Consider the following 21,131-nt stretch of genomic DNA (forward strand, 5'->3'; position numbering starts at 1 on the left):
GAACTTCCCGTCTCTTGTCAAACTTCCATAGCCCATCAGCATTTGCACTTATCTCTCAGGCATATCCTTTAGATACAATGCACTCCTAAAGTATCCCAACTTACAAAATCCATTGCTTTGACCTCTTCCATGCTGCACCCACTTATAATCTGTACCCACTCCAGAAGAGCTTAAATGCAACCAGGGAGAAAATGGAATTCTACTATCTTCATTCTCCTATCCTCCCATTCCAGCCCAATCTGTTATGGCAGCCTACATCTCACAGTCTAAATAACCAAGAACCAGCACTGTTTGCTAATGACCAGCATTTCATTTGACTGTGAGAAATCCCAGGACTATGCCAACTGAGATGGGCCCACAGCTGCATATATTTACAGGATCATGAAGCAAAGTAAGATGGGCTTTTCAGGTCTGGCTATGCCTTGTGAGGTGGTGAGAAATGCTGCAGTGTTAAGGGGCTAAGGAAGCAAAATCTGTGGGCTTCAGAGACCTGAGTATTTACAGAAACAGAGGTATTGAGCACACATCAGTAATAAATATGAGCATTTATTTGGCACCTGATGGCAATACAAAATCCTGGCAGTGGGAGTGGAAAAGTTACTCACTCAAATACTTCCATACTATGTTGACCCAAAGGCAGGACTTGGCAGCAAGGCTTCAAACCACCCAGCTCACAGAACAAATATTTATTGAGCACCTTGACTACTACAGGCCTAGCATTTTGCTAGGGACCATGGGAGATGTGAAGGGAGTTATCACACATAGTATGTCTCCAAGGAGCTAAAAATGCCAGTGGATAAAAGCAAAACACATCGAAAAAAGTACAAAAATAATAAACCATGTATACTGTCAAAAGGAAAATTTTATCAAAAGGTAGGGTTGTAGCTAAGGTTGACTTGCCTTCTTTGTTCTTTTATTCAACAAACATTTACTGAAGACCCACTATGTGTCAAGCACTCAGTACATGACGGTGAATAAAACAAGCAAGGTTTCTGCCCGCATTTACAGCCTGGGAGGGGAGACAGAAATGAACAAGTAAAACTAGCATACATATACACTGCAATAAATGCAATGAGGGGAAAAGACAAGACGTGGTGACAGCCGCAGGAGACTGTTCAAGGACAGAAGGGCCTGGGAGTGGGTCAAGACTTGAGGAATAAGGATACCACCTGAGTCAGGAGTGGTGGGGGTGGAGAGCTGAGAAGGCCCAGGAAGAGGGCAGGAAAGAGCGCACAATTAGAAACTGAGAGGAGACCACTGGGGCTGGAGCTTGACGAGAAATCATCATTTAATGAGGTTCAAGGGGAAGGCAAGAACTAGTTCTCACAAACCAAGTGAACTGTTTAAATTTTAAATGAGATGTAATAGAAAGCAGAAGGGTTCTAAGCTGGGCGGGCAGGGGCAGGGGAGGTGATGGTGACATGATCAGATTTGTATTTAAACAACCAAAACCTGGCCAGGTGCAGTGGCTCATGCCTGTAGTCCCAGCTATTTGGGAGGCTGAGGTGGGAGGATGGCTGAGGCCAGGAGTTCGAGACCAGTCTGAGAAACATAGCGAGACCTCGCCCTAAAAAACAAAAAACACCAAACAACCAGATAAAATAAAAAAAAACAAAACTACTCTGTCATGTGGAGAATAGACTGGAGGAAGTAAGAGTGGAAGTTTTTTGTTTTTTGTTTTTTAAAGGCCTTAACAGGAAAGTTTTAGATAAGGAGGGCTAAAAGTTTCTAGGTTGAAAAAAATAGTATGTATGGCACTGAAATAAAGACCACATTGTATCAAACGAGAGTTTAATACTGAAGCAGAAAGCAGAAACAAGGAACTACATGACATCTTTGAGCAGCTACATGATCCAGTAAAGCAGTATTTGAGAGATTTGGTGGCAGCAGTCAACAGGATGACATGAAGGTAAAGAGGGGAGAGGTATGAAGCAGGGAGACAGCTAGGAAGCTTTTCTAGAAATCTAGATACGAAGTGCAGGTTGACTGAATGAAGTGGGAATAGTAAGGGAGAGAGATGGACATTTCACAGGAAAGAAAAAGCTACAGAGAGAGCTTACAGAGTCTGGGGAAATACACCACTCCTCCCGGCCTTCTCTGATGCTCCCCACGAGGCTCATTTCAGTAACAAAGCTCAGAGAAACAATCAGTGAAAGATCTTTGAGACTTCCACAGGCAAACATCAATAAGGTACAGACGCAAGGAGACATCTGCTGACAGGCTGTGGTGCCTTGAGCCCAAACGAGCCAAGAGCGTCGTTCCACTGGGTGGCCCTGCAGTAGTGAAGGGAACGCACAGGCCACTTCTGCACACTGCAGCAAGGTGTGTCTCTAGTCATGTTTGCTTCTTCAGAGTCAAACGGTAATGTCTACATTAAATTTGGACAGCTTCCAAACTCTCTCTAGGTCAAAAACGGCTGGGGATATGAATGAAAGAAAAGATGACATCTGAGACATCTTAACTAATGAAATAAAAGCAATGACTAAAGTGCCATCTACAAAAGCTAGCACTGAACCCAAATATGGGGAAGCTTACATGCCCTCTCCCCCTAACCACACTGTGTTTATTACTTCACTTGTCAGGATCTTCACCTGCAGCTGAAACGTTCCTGGCAATAGGTCCAACCACAGCTGGCACTACAGGCAGAGGGCTTCACAGAAGAGGAGCTGGCCTGGAGTCCCACACTCAAAGGCAGAGATGATGGGCACAGGAAACAAGTCTGGGAGATTCCCACATCCCTGAGGGGGAAAAACAGAAACCGTGCATCCTGAAGATCAAAGGCTCTATCACACCTCCTGTGGTCCAGTGGCTTCCACTTGGCGTGGATGATGGGGAGGCGGCATCATGTGGGAGGGTGTCCTGGGAACAGGTAGAGGTGACGGCACAGAGTGCTGCAGTACTCAGACATCTCCTTGCACCTGTGGAACTCTGTGCCAGGGGCGTAGCCTTCCCGATCCTTGATAAGTGCATTCACCTGGAGAGGCAGAACCAATAGGCCCAAGTCTGAGAATCTCGGGCTTCATGAGAGCAGTATAATGGGAAGGGGAGACGGACTATGAAAGGGCATTCAAGGGCAGAGGAGAGCAGAGCACTGTGGAGACGCACGGGGGTCACGGAGCCCACAGACTCACCTTAACCAGCATGTCAGCCACGTGCATATCACAAGCCCGCTCAGAAAACACCTGAGCGAGGGCCTCGATGTACCAGGAACCTCGTTTGGTGTTCCGCATGGCAGCGGTCCCTGCAACCAAAAGAACATTAATCAGAGTGTGAGTGCCCTCACACAGCTGGACTTCCCAAACTTGACTCAACCATGGCACCTGCACCCTCCCCAGTCAAAGAGCCCAGCATGAAGAATCCAAATTTAGGAGGGTACATGCTTTTGGATTACTGGCATACTTTGGAGATACTATAGGTTTGTCTCCAGACCAGCTCCAGGAAGTGAATATGGCAATAAAGCAAGTCATACAAATTTTCAGGTCTTCCGGTGTGTATGAAAGTTACGGTTACTATCCTACAGTCTATTAAGTGTACAACAGCATTATGTCTTAAAAAAATGCATATGCTTTAATTAAAACACACTTTATTGCTGAAAAATGCTAACAGAGGCGTGCCAACAGAAAAATGGTGCTGACAGACACTCGATGAAGGATTGCCACAAACCTTCAATTTGAAAAAAAACGGCTGAGCATCCCAAATCCAAAAATCTGAAATGCTTCAAAATCTGAAACTTTCCAAGCGCCAACATGATGCTCAAAGGAAGTGCTCATTGGAGCATTTTAAATTTAGAATACTTGGATACGGGATACTCGACTGGTAAGTATAATGCAAAAATTCCAAACTCAAAAAAACCAAAAAAATCCACAATCTGAAACACTTCTGTTCCCAACACTTCAAATAAGGGATACTCAACCCATATCTGCAAAGCACCACAAAGCAAAGTGCAATAAAATGAGGTATGACTCAATTCTCTTGGAACTCAAAGTACCTTTGAGGCAGGCATAGCCGCATATCATGTCTGAACGCGTGGGCAGTCTCATCTTCAGCAACTCCTCTTTACCAGCATCACTCTCCTCGCACCCAGGGGATCCTGCATGGCTCTTTCCATCTTGTTGGTCAACCCCACGATCAGTCTCATCTGTAACAAAGGCAGACAGAATGGACAATGATGTTACTTCTTCCCATCTCTCCTGGGCCTGTCACAGGCAAGCCCACGTTCCCTACAACCTTGATGGGGAAGAGCCATTTCCAGCTGTTGCGTCCAACCTATGGTTGATAAACTTAAAAAAAAAAAATTCATTACTCTCCCAGCATGCATCTGTTACTCAGGGAATGCCTCGCACAGGCCGGGTATCACGCTCAAGCACATGCACGTCTATGTGGCTGGAGCAGTTTCCATTCTGTGTAAGACAGGGAAAATGCCCAATCAAACACTCCTTGTAAATGGAACTGAAAACCATCTAAGTCCACAATTCACTTGTTCAATTAACAATATGCCTGGGAGTCATAGTGCTTTTTATTGCAGTACATAATAAAATATTGATGCATTTAATTTTATTACATAAACAAAAAAGGTAATAAATAACAAATACGGTTACTAAATGTATGCTATATAAAAATCACAATCTCAAACAAGGTATCAAAAAAATATGATCAGTTGTTTCCAAAGTGGGTTTTGGTATCTTTGAAGCACTCAGTACTTGTTTATTAATTTCATAAGATAAATTAGAGCAAGCATCCAAAATTTAAGAAAAAAACTTTTTTTTTTTTTTTTTTGAGACAAAGTCTTGCTCTGTTGCCAGGCTGGAGTGCAATGAAATGATCTCGGCTCACTGCAGCCTCCACCTCCTGAGTTCAAGTAATTCTCCTGCCTCAGCCTCCTAAGTAGCTGGGACTACAGAGGTGCACCACCACACCTAGATAATTTTTGTCTTTTTAGTAGAGACGGGGTTTTACCATGTTGACCAAAATGGTCTCTATCTCTTGAACTTGTGATCCACCCGCCTCAGTCTCCCAAAGTGCTGGGATGCCCAGCCAAGAAAAAACTTTTTTAATCTTTTTTTTTTTCCTTCAATAGAGATGGGGTCCCGCTACATTGACCAGGCTGGTCTCGAATGCCCAGCCTCAAGTGATCCTTCTGCCTTGGCCTCCCAAATTGTTGGGATTATAGGCATGAGCCATTGTGCTTGGCCTTAAGAAAATTTTAAAAGAGAAAAAACTTAAAATGGGGAGAATTAGACTATTTTCTCCCAGAAAATTGAAAAAGATCATCCTTATTCAATTTTAGTAGTAGTTTCTCAACATAACCTGAGCAGATGCCCATGTTCTTGATAAAGGCCTTATCTATCACAAGACAGATTCTTATTTTTGATGATGACATTTTGTTTTGGGTGTGGGCAGGGGTGCTGTCAGGAGGAAAGAGAGGTAGGGAGGACTTTCAAGTCAACACATCAAAAGTAAGAGTATGCTGTTTTATAGTACTCCCTGCTCCATGCAACAAGGGAGCCTAAGAAGGAAGGGAAGCTTCAAGAATTGGGGGGAAAAGGACCAAAACGCAGATTTAATAAAACTGTGTCAAGCAACTGCCAGGTGTTGGGCACTATTTTACTTTAATCCTTGGGGACAGAGTGAAGAGAAAATTCCTGCCATCATAGAGCTTACACTCCAGCTTAGAAGCCAACTGGGGCAGGGGTTGGAACTTTTTCTAGATATTAATTATATTAACCAAATACAGCAGGAACACAGGAGAACTCAAGTTTTCTAAGAACAGTTGGCTACTGGTCATTCCTTGAGGGATTTAATTTCAGAGAAGTTGGAGAGACAGCAAAAGATTCAGATTACTCCAGAAAAGAGCAATTACTCCTTATCCAGATCCAACAGTGTATTAAATCCCTGGATATAGGAGGAGAAAATGACCACAACTGTCCTTGTTTTGTTAGTAATGACACCAAGTAATAGGCCAAGTTAAAGAGAAAGGAGAATTCCTCTCTCACCTTTATATCACAGATCCATCAATCAATTAATGCCATTAGTTCTTTTTTCACAATATCCACGTATTTGTTTTTTTACATAATATCTACAGTTTTTTAAGCAGATTAATTTTCATCCATTCATTCAACATTTCTAAGTGCTACCATGTGTCAGGCAGTGCTCTAGGCCTGGGGACAGAGCAGGGAATGAGAAGTTCAGTTCCTGCCCCATAACCTCTTTTCTCAGTGCAGCCCCTCCATGGCAACGTTACTGGAAAAAAATTCACCCCATTATTTCCTACTTATACTCCCAACTGTTCCATACTTTTACCTGCTGAAGTCCAAAATTTCAGTTACGACTAAAGGTTTGTAATGAGGTAAACCTACTTCATGTGACCAGCCACATCTCACACACTCACACAGATGCTGTTTTAAAATCAGATCCAAGCACTTGTTTAGGAAGAGAGACACAGCATGCCCTTTTAATTTTAGTGTGCTTATCATGTTGTATTGTTTCTTTTCCCATGATAGACTCTAGATATTACTCTACAATCATGTAAATCAAATTACTCTGGGTGCAAATTAAGCCTTATCCTATCCACAAAATCTCTTTAAACTACCCTTTCTTAAAATGATCTAGTCTTACTGCATACTCCTTCCTAAGCAGTTTGTACTTTGCTAATTTCACCCTTGCTTACATGAGGCCTGTGAATTAGTATTAAGCTATTTCATGTGTATTTACTTTATTTTCCTGAGTAACTGGTCTGCTCCTTAGAGAGGCATTTCCTTTTGCTTTTGTGGTAGTAACTACTGTAGTCTGAATCACATTGTAGGACCTCAGTAGACTATATCTGTGGTAATATTAGATCAGGCTGACAATAATATTAGCTATTTACATTTGGCCATGCAATAGATCAAAACAGTAATTATATGAATGTTTGGGAAAAGTGACCTTTAAACCAAACTATAAGCCCTTCACGGCACTGATTGTGTTATAAGAGTTATAGCTGTCATGTTTTGTGGGTGTGCTGTGAGCCAGGTACTGTGCTAAGTAAGCTCTTAAATGCATAATCATCACAACCACCTTATGAAGTAGGTACAAGGACTCTCTTCATTTTATATGAAGGAAACTGAGATGGAGGGATGCCATTTAACTTCATCTTTACGTAACTAGTAAATGGTGAAGTCAGAATTTGACTCCAAAGTTAGAGCTACTAAATGCTATTGTTTTCCTCTAGGACGAAAGGCATGCCTTTATGTCTTCTACTCCTCATCCTGTGGTCCTGGGTCTTAAAGGAGTAAAACGGACTGCATGAGAGAAAGACGGGCACCAGCAGCTCATGGAAAAGAGTCAAAGGCCAACATGGATTCTGTTCTGCAATCCTGCATGGCCCACGAATGACAAGAAGAAAGGAGGGAAGAGTGGAAATGCAGGGAAGCAGGGAAGTACATGGAACAAGTGAAAAGGAGAAAGAGTGAAAGGAGATAAAATAAGGAGGACAGGAAAAAGACAGATCAAAAATCCACAACCGAATGAGTAACCAAAAAAAGGGCACCAGAGTTAATAAAGCACAGAAAAGAGTAAGAATCCTCAGAAAAGAAGGCAAGGACACGGAGAAGAGAGTCCTGAGAACAGGGTATGGTGGTGCACAGAGAGCTGACCAGCCTGAGAGTCATGGGCTGCCCAAGTCCCAGCACACCCCATGCATCGGGAGACACTTACAGAGCAAGAGAGGCGGTGGCAGCAGTGAACAGAAGGAGGTGCCCAAGGGATCCAATAGCACCTGAGAGGAGCAAACAGGAAAGTGAGAGCTGGTGGGAGGCTGCCCAGGAGCCACCACCCAGGTGCTGGTCTGCCAGGGCACTCACCTCCACGGCAGGCCTGGATGAAGAACATTTTCGGTTTGTTCTGTAGGCTTGGGCAGTTGGCGTTGTCAAAGAGCCGAAAAACTTCTTGTAGCTGCCAGAAAGAAACAAGGAAGAAGAGAGGTTAAGCAGTTGGTGCAGCCTCCTGAGGTCCTATACATGCAACAGTAGCCATCACTAGACAGACATCAGGCCGCAGGTGAAGCAGCCTGGTTTCAGCAGCTGCCCCCCTCACCACGACCATATCCACACCTGGAGCAGTTTCCCATCCACACCATAGATGGCGCCCTCCACACCATGCGAGAGGAGTGCTACGATGCAGGAGTCCGTGACTCGGTGTGTAGGTAACTGTGCAAATTTCTGGAGTTTCTCTTGCATTTCCTAGAAAAAAGGAGTGTTTAGTGTTGTGCCCTAGAGTCAGCACCAATATAAGCATCAATCTTTGGTTTCTTTCTGAAACCCTAAGATATTAGAAGACAAAATGCTTTCCGTATATTCTTGCAGTCAGTGATAGAAGAAGAGACCTTTTGAGAGACTTACTCTCTCTCTCAAGTAAAAAGAAAGCTATGGACTAACAAGAAAAATGCATATGAGCTGAGACACAACATTCTGCATACAGATTCAGACTCACTGAGATAGAGAACTCCTGGATTAAAGCAAGTTACTAAAGAAGCTAATCATGAGCTGATCAACTCTGATTAATTCCCTGTTCATAACCAGATTCTTCATTACAGCAAGTGCCCTTATACATAAATGGCACAAGGGTGACTATAAGTGTAGCTATGAATAAGTAACATGCACATTCAGCTACAAGAAAATAAACTGTTCTATGAGAAGAAATACTTGTGTGTTGTCTTCTAAGATTTTAAGTATCGGAGAGATAGTGATGATACCTGTATAAAATGCCTTGTTTCAGAAAGAGCATGCTATGAAGGAGGATCTGTACAGGCCAGTGATTACATATGCAGGCCCTGGGGTCTGATTAATCTAGGTTTGAACCTTGGGTTCATAAGTTGGAACAACTTACTCAAGACTGTTGAGACTCCAATTTCCACTTTATAAAAGAAAATTTGAGTACATTTTCTTTAAGTTTGTGAAGATTAAAAGAGATATTATAGACAAAGGACTTAGTCTGGGCAGCCTAGCAAGACTCCGTCTTTAAAAAAAAAAAAAAATTAGCCAGGCATGGTGGTGCATGCCTATAGTCCCAGCTACTTTAAAGGCTGAGGTGGAGGTATCACTTGAGCCTAGGAGACCGAGGCTGCAATGAGCCATGATTGCACCACTGCACTGTAGCCTGGGTGACAGAGACCCTGTCTCCAAAAAAAAAAAAAGACTGATCACTGTATTTGGGACACACTGCAAAAATCTGCCATTATTATAATGTGCACATCTAATAAAGAGTATTTTTTTCTAAGAAGTCTACTACTGGTCAATGGTGTAGTCCAATTTAAGAACTGTGTTCTTGTTTATCTTTTTTTAAAAAAAACCAGGATCTCACCATCTTGCCTAGGCTTGAGTGCAGTGGCTATTCACAGGTGCAAGATGATTACTGATCAGCACAGGAGTTTTCACTTGCTCCACTTCTGACCTGGGCTGGTACACCCCTCCTTAGGCAACCTGGTGGTCCCCCACTCCCAAGACGTCACCATATTGATGATGAATTTAGTTTGGACACCTGATCAGCCTAGAACTCCCACACTCAAGGAATCCTCTTCTTCAGCTTCTAGAGTAGCTCGGACTATAGGCATGTACCACCATGCCCGGAGAATCTTGTTTATCTCACACTAAGTTATGATACACAAAGACCACTACTTTGAGCACTTGGTCCATGCATCAGAAAGTTATACTGTGTACCTAAACAGCATAATAATTGGACACACATTTTTAAACCTATGCCTCCCTCTATAATTCACAATGTCAGGATCTTCTATCTGAGATGAGCAGAGAGAAAACAAGTTCATTTTATTATAAACTTGAATAAAATGCAACAAAGACAAATAAGTTATCTAGGTGGAAGAGTTAAAACTGCACATATTTAATCACACACACTGCCAAAATAAAAAGCACACTTTTATAATATAACATATTGCAATGGCTCTCAAAGTGTGGCCCCTAAAGCAGTAATAGCACCACCACCCAGGAACTTGTAAGAAATATGAAATCTTGGGCCCCAGCAAAATATGTTTTAACAAGTTTTCCAGGAGACTCTGATATGAAAAATTTTGAGAACTACTAATTTATTTGTTCAGAATACTTCTGTTTGTAGATAATTGAGATGCAGTTAAATAAAATATTTGAAAGTCTGAACTATAACTAGAAATAGACAGATTGGTTTTGTTGAAAAGTATGTGTATTTTCTGAGTAAGCAGAATCCAACCATAATAATAGAAATCTTAAGGTAATGACAGATAATCAAAACACTGTTTCAAGAATAAATAATTTCAAGAGAATACATAACTGTGAATGCTCCTCTGGAGCTGACCCTAATAGAATTTAATATTTAATAGTTAAAGAAGTTAATTTTTCTCAAAGAAGGAAACAAAAATTATATACCTGGGCACTGAATCACCAGCATTTTGAATTTAGTGAGATTAGGTCAGTAAACAGAAAACAAAGCCCAAAAAAAGAATACATGCACTTTGTCATTCAAATTAGTAAGACTAAACCATTCAATAAATGGGGATTAGACATTTGGAGGAACTTTTCCACAAGTAGCATAGCTGAAAATAGGATCTACAGATTTGTTTTTGATAAAATTACAGTACTCCTATAAATAGCAAGGTTCTTAACTCTTAAGTGTATTTTGGCTAGGGGCTGGGGGAACGTGTGAAGTATATAACTTGTGAACCCTCTGAAATTATATGCTAAATTATATGGGCAGCTGCATTTTCCAGGGATGACCCACAGCTTGTCCCTGCATTTTCAAAGCAGTTTGTGACCCAAATGCAAGCCAAAAAAACAATACCACACGGTAAAAGGAAATTTCCACTTTGAAAAGTATCTCGTTTACTAACATATGGTAAAGCATAATTCTAGAACTAGTAACTTCATCATGAAGCAGATGCAATGAAAATTTGATAACAAAGAGAAAAGTGAAAACATTTGGGGAGTGAGAATACCCATGTTCTCTGCAGCACTATTAGGGGAAGAGGATTCTCTAAGATTAATTACATTATTTCCTGTTTTTAAATGGAATTTTCCTCTCAAGTAAAAAAGATTTGATGTGGGAAAAAAAGAGGATCTTAAGTTTTTTGGTTCTGCCTCTGTTTGCCAAATAGCTATATGATAAAGGAGTTGAGTCTCTAGGGAGATCCCACCAGGAAGAGAGTATTCTGTGTACCCAATTAGGACACCCACTGCAACTACCTGGTTTATAACATATACATTTCTTGTCCATATACTGTTCTCCCTGCCTAGGGTGGCCTCAACACTCCTCTCTGCTTTAGTAACTTCCTCTATCTTTCAAGGCAGATTTAAGTCCTGCCTCCTCCATTTATCCTTTTGATCATAATATATACCTAGGTGTTTCTTCTTCTTAGCTATGTCAGAAGACATTTTCTCTAATCTTGCTTGATCCTTAGGAATACAAGAGGACCCCCTTCCTTTTCTCCTGATGTCAAAACTCCCTCATCTGATCTTTACAAAAATCTGTGGGAGCTCACATAGTCCCCCATCATAGGTACTCAAAGTTTAACTCTACTGCAATTTCAGTTATACAGAAATATAACCAAAGATTTAGAATCCAACAGATCACTGAACATACATCAGGCTTAGAATAAATAAGTATGATATTTATGAAGTGAACTCATAAACTCACCAAATCTACTGAAGGTCTCTTAAAAAAACAGCAGTATATAGCTGACTTAGTGACTCAGTATTGTGTCTTTTAACTATTAGACGTGTAAGATCCTTTATCAGCCTGCATACAACTTGGAAAACCATGACATAATAGATTTCCAGTAAAAGAAATGGCTAGACCAAAACCTCTAAGAAAATACATTTAGTGCACAATTTTTTAAGTGACCTTCTGTAGGCATTATGACTGATACCTCGCCCTTTGTCCTTTTATGCCCGGCAGACTTCTCAGGAAAGCATATGAACGACTTGAATACTTGATGATTGAAGCAGCTGTTCCTGCTGTGTCTTTGAAGCAAGGGTGGATCTAACTACATTGCATGTGCTACAGTGGGGAAGTTGGCAAAAATACCATGTAAAGGACAACACCCATGTACCTGCGGATGAAACCGGTCTTGCCAAAAATAAAGTCAATACATAATTATTCTCACAGAAAGAGAAAGGCTAAGAGAAATGAAGCCTACAGACACTGCTGAATGGAAAACAAAGATCCTCTATCTCAACAGATCAAACTGAATCTCCTAGAAATTTTAATTTCACCATTGACAACCTCAAATCAAATTTAAGAAAGTTCTATTATTCTGGAATCAAAATAAAGAGTGAATATGAACTACAAACAGGCCACTATTGATTGCAAAACAGAAACCCTAAAGGTCACAAAGTCAGTTGTGCAGTACAGGAACTGAGGTTAATGAGGAACAGCCCATAATGAAAATGCTTACAATTTCTAGAAATCTGATCCAAAAACAATCCACCCTATGATATCACTTGTGGCTATACGACTGCTATGAATACTTTCCCAGCTGGGCACGGTAGCTCACACCTGTAATCCCAGCACTTTGGGAGGCCAAGGTTGGTGAATCACCTGGGGTCAGGAATTCGAGACCAGCCTGGCCAATGTGGCGAAACGCCGTCTCTACTAAAAATACAAAAATTAGCCGGGCATGGTGGTGTGCCCTTGTAGTCCCAGCTACTCAGGAGACTGAGGCAGGAAACTTGCTTGAACCCGGGAGGCAGAGGTTGCAGTGAGCAGAAATCACACCACTGTACTCCAGCATGGGTGAAAGAGCTAGACCCCATCCCCTCCCCTGCTCCCCCCAAAAAATACTTTCCCCATTCCCTTTTTCATTCACAGGAATTTTATCTGCCAAAGTAATCTTTTAAATAATAAACAAGGCCAGGGGCGGTGGCTCAAGCCTGTAATCCCAGCACTTTGGGAGGCCGAGGCGGGTGGATCACGAGGTCAAGAGATCGAGACCATCCTGGTTAACAAGGTGAAACCCCGTCTCTACTAAACATACAAAAAGTTAGCTGGGCATGGTGGTGTGTGCCTGTAATCCCAGCTACTCAGGAGGCTGAGGCAGGAGAATTGCCTGAACTCAGGAGGCGGAGGTTGCGGTGAGCCGGGATCGCGCCATTGCACTCCAGCCTGGGTAACAAGAGCAAAATTCCGTCTCAAAAAAAAAATAAATAAATAAAATAAATAAATAATAAACAAATGGCTAAGTAGCAATATCAACTAACAAGTAAATATCCTGTGTAGCCCTGGCTTATAAACATCTGTACTAAATTGATGATGGTGAATCTCAGTGTCCCATCACTTCCAGAGTGATTGGGAATCAAGCTTCTGAACATGTAAAAGTGAGAACCCAACCCTAGACTATTATTACTCTATGAAAGCACAACCTGAAATGTCAACACTGTAACAGTTGGCTGGCCCTGGTTCTTTCTTATTAGATTGCAAGGTGAGAGGCAGAACAGAGTGAGTAAAAATCTAAGTAGAGTAAACAACTTTTAAGACATATCCCAGCAGGCACAAAAACAAAAGATATCTCTGGTCCCAAAGTGCTGTTCAGTCCTCTAATTTACATGTCAATTTTTCCTGCCTCAGGTACCTGTGCAGTCTGGTCATGTAGATCATGGACATCATAGCCCAAAAGCTTGAAGAGGGTGACTAGCGTACTGTGGTCCACCTCCCCTCCAGAGCGAAATTCCAGGTCCTTCTCTCCAGTGAAGTGTACATTGCTCAACACCAGTGCCAGGCCACGAGGCCGAGACTGCAACCTATAGGCCTAGGGAAGAGGGGCCTAGTTAGACCACGAGCGTCTTGATGATAGATGATTCCCTTGCTAAATTAGTCATTTCAAGAAAACAAAAATACCACATTCTTCTTCTTCACCCCAGCAGGTAAAAATAGACAAATGCTCACAGAAGGCATTTAATCAGCAACAATTTTCTGACTAACAAGGCAGAAAAGAAAGGTATATGCAAACTAAGTTCAGGTGCCTGGGAAGGGTGTCTCATTTCCCAACTCTTTTCCTCTTGTCACTATGTAAAACTCACCAGCTGGAAGTGTGTTTGATAAAATTCAGGAGTGCAAGACTTCACCTGAAGGCAGGCAGGACCATCTTTATTGTCTAGGGAATGTTCCACAGTATCTGTGGTATAGACAGAAAATGAACAAACTAGTATATAACTTAAGCATCAATCTTAATATATCATTATAACTTCAGACATCTCTTGGAACTGGGTTTTGATAAATACTGATCTCACCCCAAACCTGTAAGCTCCATGAGGGCACGAGGGCAGAGACTCTTAGTTTTAGCTTACTAATGGAATCTCTGCACATAGTCTGCAAGTGGCAGATGCTCAACTGGCTAAATGACTGAATGGGCTACCTGATGAAAGCCTGGTTCAAATCACTAGGCTGCTCCATCAGTAGGCTGGTGGCCCCAAATGTAGTCTTTTCTCATTCAGCTTTATAAAGGCCTATTGAGCATGAACCTCCTGCCCATACATGCTGCTCAAAGGGTCAATTATAAAAACTGTCATCTGTGACAGAAGAGAAATAGAACCAACTATTAATAATACCCAGTCTAGGCCAGGTGCAGTAGCTCAAGCCTGCTAATTTAGGAGTCCAAGGTGGGCGGATCACAAGGTCAGGAGTTGGAGACCAGCCAGGCCAACATGGTGAAACCCTGTCTCTACTAAAAACACAAAAAATTAGCCGGATGTGGTGGTGCATGCCTGTAATCCCAGCTACTTGGGAGGCTGAGGCAGGAGAATCGCTTGAACCCAGGAGGCGGAGGTTGCAGTGAGCTGAGATCATGCCACTGCATTCCAGCCTGGGCAACAGAGCAAGTCTCTGTCTCAAGAAAAAAAAAAAAATATCCTGTCTAACTGTCCTACTAGCCTTTAACAAATTCACTGAAAACTATTCCCAATATAAAATATGCCTCAGCTGGGTGTAGTGGCTCATGCCTATAATCCAAGCACTCTGGGAGGCCAAGGCGAGAGGATCACTTGAGGCCAGGAGTTTGACACCAGCTTGGGCAACAAAGTGAGACTTGTTCTCTGCAAAAAATTAAAAAATTATCTGGGTGTGGTGCCATCCACCTGCAGTCCCTGGTACTTGGGAGGCTGAGGCAGGAGGAGCCCTTCAAGGTTGCAGTGAGCTATGATGGTGCCACTCCATTCCAGCCTTCCAGCCGGGTGACAAAGCAAGACCCTATTTCTTTAAAAAAAAAAAAAAAAGGCTCATGTTAGGACAAAGCCAGATACCAGACAAGAAAGTGGAAGTCAATCTGGGACTCCTTTTATTCCATCAATTCTCACCTGTCGACAGGTGGTGCTTCTTGTGAGGGGGACAGGACTCACATGTCGGGAAAGGGAGACTCAAGTCGTAGTCACAGCTCAACTGTAAGAAATCAAAACTCATAACCTTAGGGAGGTGGTCCGGTCCAAATCCAACAAAATCTAGTCTCTCCCACCCTGACTTTCAAAGTCGTTTCCAGTCAAACTAACCCTTCCCAACACCGCAGATTTCTAGGGCTCCATACCGGTGGGAGTACATGCTGAAGCCCAGATAGGGTGGTGAGCAACATATCCTCCAGGTGGCCTTGCTTGGTCTCCCTCAGTGCTTCACAGAAGGCATCAAAAGCTTGGGGACCCCTCTTAGGCAGCAAGTTGAGGAGTTCCACATTCTGGCTGAAACTGCCCACTTTGGCCTAAGACACAAAAATAAAACATGAAATCCTATTTACTTCTTTAGCTATCATTCTATTTCTCCACTTGAGCTTCCTGGTAGTGTCCTCATCCATCTCAAGAATTCTTTTTATAGGAATAGTATGCTTGGGTGAAGTCCTTCCTATTATTCTTGAATTACATATCATTTCTGTCAAATGTTCTATGGTAGAAGGGTATTTCCATTTTCTTAGAAAGGTATGATACCCTTTCCATATTTTTTCATGCCATTCCCACCTCTATGATCTATTTATCTTCTCTCTTTTGCCTCCAGATACCTGAATGAGCTCCCTCATTTCCAAGGTGATGATGTCCTTCTCCAGAAGATGTTCTAACAGTTCACTCAGCAACAGCTGTTTGGCTAGCACCACTCGATTCTTTTTTAGAGTTTCCTGATGGTCAGGATGCATGCCATACACTCCCAATACCCTACAGATGAACGGGAGAAGGAAAGGCTATCAAGCACAAGATTTGGCACCGAAGAGTGGAGTGGAAGAGGCATGAGTAGAAAGAACAAAAAGAATAAGACTTATAATAACCAAGATTATGCATATTTATTAAATGGTTAAATCAAAGATGTACTAAGCACACTGATCATAAAAAAAAATCTCTAATTCTCTATGGTTTATGGTCAGCTGACATCATCCGAGATGAATGGTCTGACTATGCGAGGGAAATATCTATCTTAAGCAAAATAACATCCCCAAGCACAATATTCATGAGAAGGAATACTTATCTGATAGACCAATTTCAATTGAGAGAATTATTTCAGAAAACAACTCACATTATTTATCTAAGCTGCTGAAAGTGATTTAAGTTTATAATGATCTTGGATGAGTACTAAAATAATGCTATGGCAAAAACTCAAGCCAATGGCCTTAACAGAAAATAAATGAGACAGATACTCTCTTTCACTAGTGATATAAACATATAATTACATGTTTTTTAAAACTTTAAGTTCCAGTGACAAAATGGCACTAGAAATGATCAGAATCCTGTTAAGATGTGGATAAGCAGAAAGTATGACACAAAGTCACAGTGATAGGTACTTATTATTTACTTTAAAAGAGACAGGGTCTCACTATGAAACCCAGGTTGGAATGCAGTGGCTATTCACAGGTATGATACCATTACAGATCGGCACGGGAGCGGGAGTTTTTTTTTTTTTTTTTTTTTTTGTATTTTTAGTAGAGACGGGGTTTCATCATGTTGACTAGGATGGTCTCGATCTCTTGACCTCGTGATCCACCCGCCTCCGCCTCCCAAAGTGCTGGGATTACAGGCTTGAGCCACCGTGCCTGGCAGCACGGGAGTTTTCACGAGCTCTGTTTTTGACCTGGGCTGGTTCACCCTTCCTTAGGCAACCTGGCGGACCCTGGCTCCAGGACATCACTATCACATTGATGATGAACTTAGTGTGGACACTCAACTGGCATAGCACACTATACTATAGCCTGAAACTCCTGGACTCAAGCGATCCTCCTGCCTCAGCCTCTCAAGTAGCTGGAACTACAGGCATATGCTGTCACCTCCAGCTAATTTTGCTATGGGCTTGCAAAGAGATCAGCTTCTGCTTATAAACTAAAATAATCCTATTGCCAATATATGTCATCTATATGCCTAATTTACATAAATCCGGAGTTCTCTAGCCTGCGCAATCAGTTTCCAAATATGTAACAACTGTAAGGGTACCACGTGATAGCAGTGAAGATATGATAACTTCAGTTTATAACTTAAAAACTCTAAAATGCATCCTGATTTCTAAGGTGTTAAAAAATGAGGGGAGGCCGGGAACGATGGCTCAGGCCTGTAATCCCAGCACTCTGGGAGACCGAGATGGGCAGATCATCTGAGGTCAGGAGTTTGAGATCAGCCTGGCCAACATGGTGAAACCCTGCCTCTACTAAAACGACAAAAAAAATTATCCGAGTCTGGTGGTGCATGCCTGTAGTCCCAGCTACTTGGGAGGCTGAGTCAGGAGAACTGCTTGAACCCGCGAGGCAGAGGTTGCAGTGAGCCGAGATCATGCCACTGCACTCCAGCCTGGGCAACAGAGCAAGACTCCATCTCAATAAATAAATAAAGTAACAAGAAGAGGGAAACACAGGGTCTTGGAGGAACCGAGAGACCTAAGACAGCAGGTGGAATAGCAAAGTAGAGGAAGTGGGTTGGAAGCAGCCAATGAATCTGAGGTTGGAAAAGTGAGTCTGAAACTCCATTTTTCCTTCTTTTTACTGTAATATTTCCGTTACCCCAGACTTTCAGTAAAAACTGGCTACAAGAACAAAAGCTATAGAAATCAAAACCCCATTTAAGAATGAATCACTTCCAAATAGATCAAAGCAGTAATAGTGATGATATATAACACTGCAGCTGGGACACCAACCAATGATGCCACAGTTTTTCTCCTTTAGTTTACCAGAAGCATTTGCTCCTTAATCATTCTCTTCCCCTGGTTTCCATGACATCATTCTCTTGGTGTCCTCTCTCTGTTTACCCAGCTCCTCTTTTCTTTAGAGGGCCTTTGGACTGCCCTTAATGTTAATATTCCATTAGGGATGCCCCCTCAAAGAGTCTTTCCCTAGGCAATCTCACCCATACTTGCAACTTACTGACTTACAATTAACTCTACTAGAGTTCCAGACTTGAATTTTCTTTTCTTTCTTTCTTTTTTTTTTTTAAGATGGAGTTTTGCTTGCTACCCAGGCTGGAATGCAACAGCCCAATCTTGGCTCACCAAAACCTCTGCCTCTCGGGTTCAAGGGATTCTCCTGCCTCAGCCTCCTGAGTAGCTGGGATTACAGGCACGTGCCATCACACCTGGCTAATTTTGTATTTTAGTAGGGACAGGGTTTCTTCATGTTGGTCAGGCTGGTCTTGAACTCTTGACCTCAGGTGATCCACCCACCTCGGCCTCTCAAAGTGCTGGGATTACAGGTGTGAGCCACCGCTTCTGGCCTCAGACTTGAATTTGAAAATTCAAGCCACCACACCTGGCCTATTTTTGTATTTTTAGTAGAGATGAGGTTTCACCAGGCCAGGCAGGTCTCAAACGCTTGGTCTCAAGCAATCCACCTGCCTTGGCCTCCCAAAGTACTGGGATTACAGGCATGAGCCCCCGCACATGGCCCATTATAAATGATTACTTTTTGGGTAAATGGATTAACCTCTTTGATGGAAAGGCAAAATTAGCAAAATTGATAACAATACATGATCATCTATGTGCTGTCTATAGAACACTCACTTTAGATCCAAAGACACGAAGAGATTTTAGTTTTAATCTGAAGTATCACCCACTGTGCACACCTGCTCCTTCCTCTACACCAGAGTCTTGAATGTGAATATTACAAAAGTTTCCAATCAGACAATTTTGGGACACAACTGGAAGGGGAGGAGAGGTAAAGGACACCACGGGGGTTCCTTTCTACACGTTCCCTTCACGAAGACCTTCAGACTCGAGCAGGAGGCATTACAATGTTCTCCTGGGTGATACCTGCCATGAAATGGAATGACTAGGGCAGAGGCATGGACACTTGGAGCCACAGCCACCCCCTTGTTCTGTCAAAAGTACTCAATTTCCAAATCCTGTATTGACTTCTTTGAAAATATGGTCATTATATGCAAAGCCATGCAGATCACGATACATACAGTCGATACAAATCAAATGCAGATCAGGCAGAGCACCGAAGTCTGCAGGTTTCGTCGGTTTTTAAGGGGGCAGAGTATAGTCAATTTACAGTCTCCCTCATAAGGGAGCCAGAGGAAAGAATGGGGAATCTTCAAGAGAAGCCAAGATCCAGCAGGAATGCAAAGAGCTCCCCTTATTCAGAACCCTCGTGGGTTGGACGAAGAAAGGCTGGGGCAGGCTTTTCCCACCAGCGGTAAGGCCAAGAGGTCCGCCCGCGCGCCCCTGAGCGGAGTCAGGCATGAACTGGCTCGGCGGGGCCTCCCACCCTTGGCAGGAAGCGCGGACAAGGCTGCTTTCAGGGGCTCCGAGGGGAGGGGGCTGCAGGGCCGCACGCCTGAGGCCCACGCTCCCCTTGCCTGGGCCCCCCTAAGGAGCCTTAAGACCCCTTCCCACTTACCTGCGCCCCATATCAGCGGCCATCAGCCTCTTGTGCTGGAGGGTGGACCGAGACTCCGCGCTCTGCGCCGCCATCTCCCGCCTTTCGTGGGCTCTGCAATGTGCACCGCCCACAGCGCAAACACACCGGGGGCCGTCGCTTACCCCACATCCCTCCCCTAGCCGCGGACACAAACCGCGCCTGCGCCTGCGCCCCGCCGCGCGCCCACGCCACCCCACCCCGTCCCCCCGGCCGGTGCGTACGCAGGCGCAGAGCTCTCGCGGCGGCCGCGGGGTCCAATGGGGTGAAGCGGGAGAGCTCGACGGAAAGGGAAGAGGCGAGGAGGGAACAGAGCGGGGCGGGGAAAGAGCGGGGCGGGGAAAGAGCCGGGGCGGGCCGGTGTGCTGCGTGCGGCCTGGGAATCCGATTGGTTTTCGATTCCCGCGGAAATCTTCCCGGTGCCTCCTGCGCCCTCTGCCCCGCCTACGGCGATAAATTCACTGGGACTGGCGCGGCTGGAGTTTTGCTCTATTGAAGTGAACTGTTCGGGTCAGGCTGTGGAGGAGACTGAGAGCGCTACAAGGCGCTGGACGGATGCCCGCGCAGGGAAGGAAGGCTGGCTGGGAGGCGGCGTCAGCTATGGTTTAGCAGCTTCCAGCGGCCGAAACCTGCATCGCAGCCGCGGCACCCAAGTCCAGGAAATCTGGTGCTCAATATTGTGATCTCAGGAAGCAGGACCCGCGGCTGGAGTCAGAACCCTAACGGCCTGAGCGCAGGAGTGAGGCAGAAGCGATTGGAGACGCTTTGCAAGTGGCCCTGGGGCTGCATAATAGATGATTCAAGAGGGAATCTCCTCTCCAGAAAGCTCACGTTTCACTCTTTCTGGCCTTCATATCCACCATCGTCAAAACTGGAAGTCCGTCCACCTAGGGCCACTGACTCCACTGTGTTCAGATAGGATGGGGACTGCTCTCTAGCCCCTCGGCAGGAGAGGCATAGTCACTGCTACCCACTCGGAGCAGGGATCACCAGCGCTTTGACTGACTTTGCTCCTCCCGGAGGCTGGGGACATGGGTGCTCATGCTCAGCCCACCCCTCTGTAGACACAGTTGGCCTCCCATTCTGTGTATGGGAAGTTTTCCACTCCGCACCAGCAGCTGCCCCTAGACAGGGATCGGGAGACATGCAGGCGGCTTGGCTTCCTGTTACCTTGTGTTGAAAACAAAAGGCAGCCGGGCGCGGTGGCTCATGCCTGTAATCCCAGCACTTTGGGAGGCCGAGGCAGGTGGATACAAGGTCAGGTGTTTGAGACCAGCCTGACCAACATGGTGAAACCCCATCTCTACTAAAA

General features: G+C 43.9%; 2 protein-coding genes across 5 annotated transcripts in view; both read right to left on the bottom strand.

Annotated features, from left to right (window-relative positions):
* CLCN1 (chloride voltage-gated channel 1) overlaps positions 1-2,680 on the bottom strand; it is a 48,883-nt gene extending 46,203 nt beyond the window's left edge. The window contains exon 1 of the mRNA XM_039472582.2: positions 2,592-2,680. The gene's annotated coding sequence lies outside the window, so the exon portion shown is untranslated. The remainder of the gene's footprint in view (positions 1-2,591) is intronic.
* Positions 527-20,003, bottom strand: CASP2 (caspase 2). Of its 4 annotated transcripts, XM_074378973.1 has the most exons (12): positions 19,802-19,878; positions 18,961-19,209; positions 15,995-16,145; positions 15,533-15,700; positions 15,309-15,390; positions 14,037-14,131; positions 13,589-13,765; positions 8,088-8,216; positions 7,839-7,929; positions 3,989-4,138; positions 3,132-3,241; positions 527-2,974 (listed from the first exon to the last, which is right to left on the bottom strand). In XM_074378973.1, the coding sequence occupies exons 3-12, from the start codon at positions 16,124-16,126 to the stop codon at positions 2,843-2,845; spliced, it is 1,266 nt and encodes a 421-aa protein (XP_074235074.1). In that variant the 5' UTR covers positions 16,127-16,145; positions 18,961-19,209; positions 19,802-19,878; the 3' UTR covers positions 527-2,842. The 4 variants fall into 4 exon arrangements, with proteins under 4 accessions (XP_074235074.1, XP_003929851.1, XP_074235076.1 ...); XM_003929802.4 differs by lacking the exon at positions 18,961-19,209 and having other exon boundaries at positions 19,802-19,999; XM_074378975.1 differs by lacking the exons at positions 527-2,974; positions 3,132-3,241; positions 18,961-19,209 and adding an exon at positions 7,693-7,753 and having other exon boundaries at positions 4,050-4,138; positions 19,802-20,001.
* Positions 20,004-21,131: the final 1,128 nt, after the last annotated feature.

The sequence above is a fragment of the Saimiri boliviensis genome, chromosome 10, assembly GCF_048565385.1.
Source record: "Saimiri boliviensis isolate mSaiBol1 chromosome 10, mSaiBol1.pri, whole genome shotgun sequence".
NCBI classification, from domain to species: Eukaryota; Metazoa; Chordata; class Mammalia; order Primates; family Cebidae; genus Saimiri; species Saimiri boliviensis.

Coding starts and splice junctions, on each gene's coding strand:
- CASP2 (XM_003929802.4), bottom strand. CDS start 19,875: ATGGCGGCGCAGAGCGCGGAGTCTCGGTCCACCCTCCAGCACAAGAGG. Junction 16,146..19,801: donor GCCGCTGATATGGGGCGCAG/GTAAGTGGGAAG, acceptor GTTCATCTGTAG/GGTATTGGGAGTGTATGGCA. Junction 2,975..3,131: donor TGGCTGACATGCTGGTTAAG/GTGAGTCTGTGG, acceptor CTGCCTCTCCAG/GTGAATGCACTTATCAAGGA.